At 40.8% G+C, this 7,768-nt stretch overlaps 1 protein-coding gene across 1 annotated transcript in view; it reads right to left on the minus strand.

The window, feature by feature from the left end:
• The window catches only part of SPTLC1 (serine palmitoyltransferase long chain base subunit 1), an 80,450-nt gene extending 74,919 nt beyond the window's left edge, over positions 1-5,531 (minus strand). The window contains exons 1-2 of the mRNA XM_010373597.2: positions 5,377-5,531; positions 2,997-3,104 (exon numbers count right to left, since the gene is read on the minus strand). Coding sequence (XP_010371899.1) covers positions 2,997-3,104; positions 5,377-5,433 — 165 coding nt within the window. The 5' untranslated portion in view covers positions 5,434-5,531. The remainder of the gene's footprint in view (positions 1-2,996; positions 3,105-5,376) is intronic.
• Between the last annotated feature and the right edge of the window lie 2,237 nt (positions 5,532-7,768).

Here is a 7,768-nt window from a genome sequence, read left to right on the forward strand (position 1 = left end):
ATCCAAGCACTATTTACCACAATCCTCTTAGGAGTCTATCTCACCCTTCTAAAAATCTCAGAATATTTCGAGGCCCCCTTTATCATCTCTGATGGAATCTACAGCTCAACATTCTTTATAGTCACAGGCTTTCATGGACTTCATGTTATTATTGGATCAACAATTCTCACCATCTGCCTTCTCCACCAATTAAAATTTCATTTTAGGCCAGGCATGGTGGCTCATCCCTGTAATCCCAGCACTTTGCGAGGCCGAGGTGGGCACATCACCTGAGGTCGGGAGTTCAAGACCAGCCTGACCAACATAGAGAAACCCCATCTCTAATAAAAATACAAAATTTGCTGGGCGTGGTGGTGGTGCATGCCTATGATCCCAGGTACTCAGGCAGGCTGAGGCAGGAGAATTGCTTGAACTTGGGAGGCGGAGGCTGCAGTGAGGCGAGATTGCGCCATTGCACTCCAGCCTGGGCAGCAAGAGTGAAACTCTGTTTCAAAAAAAAAAATTCATTTTACATCCAACCACCATTTGACTTTGAAGTCACCACCTGATACTGACACTCTGTAGATGTCGTATGACTATTCCTATGTGTCTCTATCTACTGATGAGGGTCCTACTACTCTTTTAGTATATGCAGTACCACTGACTTCCAATCAACTAGTTTCAACAAAGTCTGAAAAAGAGTAATTAACCTAGCACTAGCCCTAATAACTGACACCTTATTAACTCTATTAGTAGTAATTACATTTTGACTCCCATAACTTAATACTTACATAGAAAAATCCAGACCGTATGAATGTGGATTTGATCTATTAACCTCTACCTGCCTCCTCTTCTCCATAAAATTCTTCCTAGTAGCCATCACATTTCTCCTATTCGATTTAGAAATCGCCCTACTACTACCCCTGCCATGAGCCCTTCAAACAAATAACCTTATCCTAATAATCAGTACAGCCCTTCTACTAAGTACGATTCTAATCCTAGGCCTAATTTATGAATGAAACCGAAAAAGGATTAGATTGAGTCAAATTGGTAAATAGTTTAAATTAAATGATTTCGACTCATTAGATTATCATAGACCATATTTACCAAATGCCATTTGTTTATATTAACATTGTATTAGCATACACCGTAGCACTGCTAGGAGCACTAATCTATCGATCCCACCTAACATCATCCCGATTATGCCTAGAAGGCATCATACTGTCAATATTTATCATAAATACGCTCATAACTGTAAACATGCATTTCACTCTAGGTTTCCTCATACCCACTATCCTCTTGGTATTTGCTGCCTGCAGAGCCGCAGTAGGCCTTGCTTTGCTAGTCTCCATCTCCAACGCATCTGGCCTAGACTATGTACAAAATCTAAATTGACTCCAATGCCCAAAATTATCATTCCAACAATTATAGTCTTACAATATGACTCTCCAAAAACTCTATAATCTGAATATAGCTACTCATAGCCTATTCATCAGCCTCATTACCCTACTATTTTTAAATCAACCTAACAATAATTCATCTAACTTCTCATTAACTTTTTCTTCTGACCCATTAACATCACCTCTTCCAATCCAAACAGCCTGACTACTACCTCTTATAATCCCAGCCGGCCAACATCACCTCTCTAATGAATCACCCCTGTGGAAAAACACTCCATATTTCCAAATTAATTTTCCTACAAACTTTTTAAATTACAGCATTTACAGCCACAGAACTAGTTATATTTTACATTCTTTAAGAAGCTACAGTCATCCCTACCCTAATCATTATTACCCACTGAGGTAACCAACCAGAATGCCTAATGCAAGCTCATATTTATTTTACACACTAGGAGGATCCCCTCCCTTACTTATTACACTCATCCATACCTGAAATAGCTCAGGTTCACTAAATATCCTAATAATAATGTTTACTAATCAAGAACTATTGAACTCCTGATCTAACAACCTTATATGACTAGTATGTATTATGACTTCTATAGTAAAAATATCTCTACATGGACTTCACCTATGACTCCCTAAAGCCCACATAGAAGTCTCTACTGCCAGCTCAATAGTACTTGCAGCAGTACTACTAAAACTAGGCGGCTACGGTATCATACGACTTACCCTCATCCTCAGCCCCCTAACAGAATATATATCCTACCCCTTCCTCATACTATCCTTATGAGGAATAGTTATAACAAGCACTATTTGTCTAAGACAAACTGACTTAACATCACTTATCGCTTATTCCTCTGTAAGCCACATAGCACTTGTTATTATGGCTATCCTTATTCAAACCCCCGAAGCTTTTCAGGCGCAGTCACTTTACATCAACTTCGGCAGTATCAAAATTGTCTGTTGCAATGCAAAAGTCACAGTGAATACACTGCTAGAAATACCATGTCTAGTTGTGGCTAGAATAAAAACAGAATCACTTGTGAGTTTTGTGCACTTACCACGCCCGCCTCTTTCCTTATCACTAGTGCTAGAGGCTCTTTTCCATGCAGTTTTGTGGGTGACTTGTTAATTTATGAAAATTTAACTTCTATGCTCAGAATTTTTTTTTCTTTACCATACACAACACATCAAAATTCCATTTGAGGTGGTATGAGTAGGATTCTTTTCTACTCTGACTCTCCTTTAAGAAGACCCCAGGGGAAACTTTATCCTACACTTCAGAAATAGTTGCGCTATTCTGCAGCAACTCACACAACCCTCATATGAACATTCAAACTCCAGCAGTTGCCCAGGGTTCCTTCTAACCATCTATTTGCAAGACGGCTGTTTACTCCTAGCAAAGTATCCAAGACCATAATACGGTCTTCATTTGGGTACTGACTTTATTTCTAGATTTCCCCATATTTTGCCTACCCCAATATTTCATTCCCCTTGATTTCCTTACATTACAGAAAATGCTTTAACACACATAGTTGAGCCACCACAAATCCTTTCTGGAAGGACATAGCAACTATAATCACATACCCAATAATTAAAACAGATTTAATTTCTTACCTTGACTGTAAGATCAGATCGTTCTTGTAATTTGTAAGTCTTAGAGAAAAGAAGTCTGATTATCCAGAGTATCAAAATCCCTTCCAAAATCAGATGGTAAGCAGGAGCCTAAGAGTGAGTCCGAAACAAGTGAGAAATGAAACATACACTTCTAACACCTGCACATAAAATTTACTACACCTGCATATACTGTCTCCTATGACTTTTAGCCTATTCTCAACAATTTACTTTCGAAGCTCCCTTAATTTCTATTCATTCCTTTCCCCATTTCTAATAGCAGGTGATTTCTCCCTCACATGAAAAACCCCTAATATTTTTAGCTTTTCAAACTTCTTTGGGAATAAAAATTAAAAAAATAAAATCTAGGCCGGGTGTGGTGGCTCATACCTGTAGTCCCAGCACTTTGGGAGGCCGAGGTGGGCAGATTACCTGAGGTAGGAAGATCGAGACCAGCCTGACCAACATGGAGAAACCCTGTCTCTACTAAAAATACAAAATTAGCTGGGTGTGGTGGCACACGCCTGTAATCCCAGCTACTTGGGAGGCTGAGGCAGGAGAATTGCTTGAACCCAGGAGGTGGAGGTTGTGGTGAGCCGAGATCACACCATTGCACTCCAGCCTGGGCAACAGGAGCAAAACTCCATCTCAAATAAATAAATAAATAAAATCTAACACAGAATCCCAACATTTAAAACAATATCAACTATCAGATTATTTAATTTCAGTGGTTATTTCTTTTTTGGGTACACTATACAAGATATTCATATTCTACATTCAACGTGCATAGGAATTGGGAGTAAGAAGTTTATCTTTATGATGAATTTTAAAATTTGCTCATCGCCCTAAACACAATTCATTTACGAGTAAGTCTAAATACCCCTTTAGTTTTCTCAATAGTTGGATTCTAGCAAGCAAACATCTGCCCAAGCCACTAGTTAAGAGCTCACTCCAAAAAGAAATCGCCCTAAGAAAAGTTGAGAAACTATTTGTCTAGTGAATAAAAATCACAAACACCACTTCTTTTCCTTCCCAGGAAATGTTACATAAAGGAGTTCTCCCAAGTCTCACTGCTGGACAGTTTCCAGGAATGAAAAGTTACACTACTGTCAGTCTTCAAAAAGGAAGCAAACAACATTTAACAGAAAATAATCCATTTCTTTAAAAAATCATTTATAAAAAAGATCATTCAATTTTAGTGACTCATTTTAGGTCACTATAATTAACCTAATATTGGGCATCACTTAATATATGAGCATAAGACAGAGCCATATCTGCTGTCTCTGCAATGTTTCAAGATAACATTCCCAGTATGTCCTGCAATGGAAGACACCATCATTACCCCTAACAGTAGATAGTGATATGAAGTTTGGTGATACTAAATCATTAAAAGTAACGTGAAATTCACTTGAAATGAATGTAAGCTCTATAAGCACAGGGACTTTTGCCTATTTGTTCACCGCACTATCCCTAGCATCTAGATTTGTGTGGTCCAATGTGGACAGTCACTAAGTTACACGGGGCTATTTAAGTTAAATTAAAAATTCAGTTGCAGCTGGCTGTGGTGGCTCATGCCTGTAATCCCAGCACTTTGAGAGGCCAAAGCAGGAGGATTGCTTGAGGCCACGAGTTCGAGCCCAGCCTGGGCAACATAGCAAGTCCCCCGTTTCTATTTAAAAAAAAGAAAAGAAAGATTACTTGGGTGTGGTGGTATCTGGTCCCAACTACTCGGGAGTCTGAGGCAGAAGAATCGTTTGAACCTGGGAGGTGGAGGTTGTAGTGAGCCGAGATAGCACCATTGCACTCCAGCTTGAGCAACAACAGCGAAACTCCGTCTCAATAAATAAACTAAACTAGTTGTATCTTTATAAGATAGAAAACTGATGTGCGCAGAAGAATGACAAACTATTTCTTATTCACAGATCCTAAATCACTTGGTTTCTTTTCGACAAAAACAAACTCCAATTTATTACAATTTTATTCCCCAACGAACTGTTCCATAGTTCCAAAGAACTGACTTCCTTAGGACCTTCCCAGACCAAGGTTTTCCACTCATTTTCACCACTTCGTTTTATCGTCCGTCTAAACTCTGGTTTTTGCAGACCTGTCTCCTGCGTCCCCTTACACGTGTTCCTTTCCTGAGCCTCCAGGGGACCCGGAGCGTAAGAACTCAAACCGAGACCCTCCGTCCCAGCCCCCGCCCGTTCCTCCCTACACTCAACCGCTGGGAATAGAAGCTCCCGGCAGTCCTTCCAGCAAGAGACGCCGAGTCTGGGCGTGACCGAGCCAGTCTCGCCGAGGTCCTAGGCCACAAATCCACACGCGCCGTCCCACCCTCCCCAGGCCCGGGTGTGTCGCGGACCGCTCACGGCGCAGAGCCCACCTCGTAGAGTGCCTGAACCATCTCCACCAGGACCCACTGCTCCGTGGCGGTCGCCATCGTTAACCGCTTCCTTCCGGAAGGCGGGTTACGAACACGTCCTAAAAGTGCGCGTCGCTGCTCAGTGACGTCTTCGCCTCCGCGGAGGGCTGGACGGTGGAGCGCTGAGCACCGCCTTTTCGCACTTGCGCACTGCTTGAGGGGAGGCTGGGCGGGGTCGGGTGGGATGGCGCAAGGTTCTTCCGGGAGTTGTTTACCTTGTGTCCATTACCCATTCTGCTGGATTCGGGATGGAGAAAGTAGTAATGAACGGGCCTTACCCTTGGCCATCAGCTGGGCGCAGAGTGTTAAAATGATTGAAATACGTTTACTTTTTTTTTTTTTTGAGACGGAGTTTCGCTCTTGTTGCCCAGGCTGGAGTGCAATGGCGCGATCTTGGCTCACCGCAACCTCCGCCTCCCGGGTGCAAGCGATTCTCCTGCCTCAGCCTCCCGAGTAGCTGAGATTAGAGGCGTGCGCCACCACGCCTGGCTAATTTTGTATTTTTAGTAGAGACGGGGTTTCTCCATGTTGGTCAGGCTGGTCTCAAACTCCTGACCTCGGGTGATCCGCCCGCCTGGGCCTCCCAAAGCGCTGGGATTAGAGGCATGAGCCACCGCGCCTGGCCAATACGTTTACGTTTAGTAACATAAGTAATCCAGGAATGCATTATCATTAAGAAATGCATAATTATACACAAAAATAGCCAACTCAAATAGCACTTCCTGTTTGTCAGACACAGGCCAAGGCTTTGCAGGTGTTAAATCTAGAGCAGTTTGGTGCAGAATCTTTTAGAGCCTTCCAATGCATATGCAAGCAGTATGCACGCACACATACTTAATTGGATTGGATTTCTTAAATATGATTAAGATCATAGGGACAATACTTTCCTACAACTTACTTTTTCTTATTTTTTTTCCAGCATTTTTCCCCTAATATATCTCATATTTAATGGCTGAAGACTTTCATGGAATAATTTATGTGTATTTCTCGTTCCATTTTATTTAAACATTTACCTATTGGTGAATACTTATGTTGTTCCCACCTTTCCCCTATTACAAATAATGCTGGCATAACTGTCGATGTTCCTTCTATGTCTATCTTTCTGTGCACGTTGGAGTTTTTCTGACCAGTTTCTTCAAAATGGAATATATCTAAAGACTATGCACGTTATTAATTTTGATAAGTACTGCCAAAATGGCTCAACCAATTAAAATAATTTGAAAGTTTTTCCATGCTCTAGTCCATGGATATTATCAATCTTTTAAAAAAAATTTGCCAGTTTAATGGAGATAAAATGATACTTCATTAACCTTTATTATTGATGCTTCTGGTTACTCATGAGGTTGTGCAGCTTCTTATATGTTTAGTGGCATTTATAGACTGTATGAATCGCCAATTCATATTCTTAATCCATTTTTCTGTTGATTATTTTTGCTTTCTTATGGATTTATAGGAACTCTATACATTCTGAATATCTTACATTTTTCTGTTTCATATGTGAAAACTATTTTTGCTCAGTTTCCACCTAGTGGTTTCTGCTCTTTCATCATACTTTAATTTTAAATTTTATGTAGTGCTTCAGTCTGTTCCCTTTTTGTCTCTGGATCTGCATGTTGCTTAGAAAGGCCTTCTTCACCACATCTATGATTTGCAACCATTCATGCAGCAGTTTGTTGTTATTTGCAATTAGCTCTTTATTCTGGAAACTATATGTTTGTATAATGAGAGTTAAGGGACTTAATTATGTTTTTTTCTAAAGGAATAACGATTTTTTGAGTGCCGTTTATTTGAGTAACCCTGACTTTCCCCAGTAATCTGAAATGGTACCAGTGATATTGATACAGGAGTTAAAAAGAAATTATTTAGGCAGATAGTGAGGGTTAGAGAGTCCTCAGCAGAGCTTCTTTCTGAACAAAAAGCAACCCCAAAATTATTTCTTTTTTGACAAACAGCAGCCTGAAAAATTGAGCTACAAACATAGATAAGCAAGCTGGAAGCGCATAGGAGAATGCTGGCAGTTGTGCCGATAGAAAAGGACTACCTGGAAACCAGGTATATTCAACATGAAGACTCCATCCTCCATTTTCTTTTTCACCACGTGTACAGTGAAGGAACAGGCAACATGGCATCAGCCAGGTAGAGAAGCCATCTGCATAATCAAAGATTAGGGTGTTAGGCTAGCTTCTTCATGCACTGTGCAAATGGCGCACCTGGTCCAACCAATCTTTCATTCCCTATATAAATCAGACACTGCTTCCTCAAGCTCATCCATAAAACCCTGTGCATTTTACTGCAGAACTGGCAACCCATTTTCTCTGGGACCCCTTTCTCTGCACAGAGAGCTCTTCTCTTT

Source organism: Rhinopithecus roxellana, chromosome 16 (genome assembly GCF_007565055.1).
Source record: "Rhinopithecus roxellana isolate Shanxi Qingling chromosome 16, ASM756505v1, whole genome shotgun sequence".
NCBI classification, from domain to species: Eukaryota; Metazoa; Chordata; class Mammalia; order Primates; family Cercopithecidae; genus Rhinopithecus; species Rhinopithecus roxellana.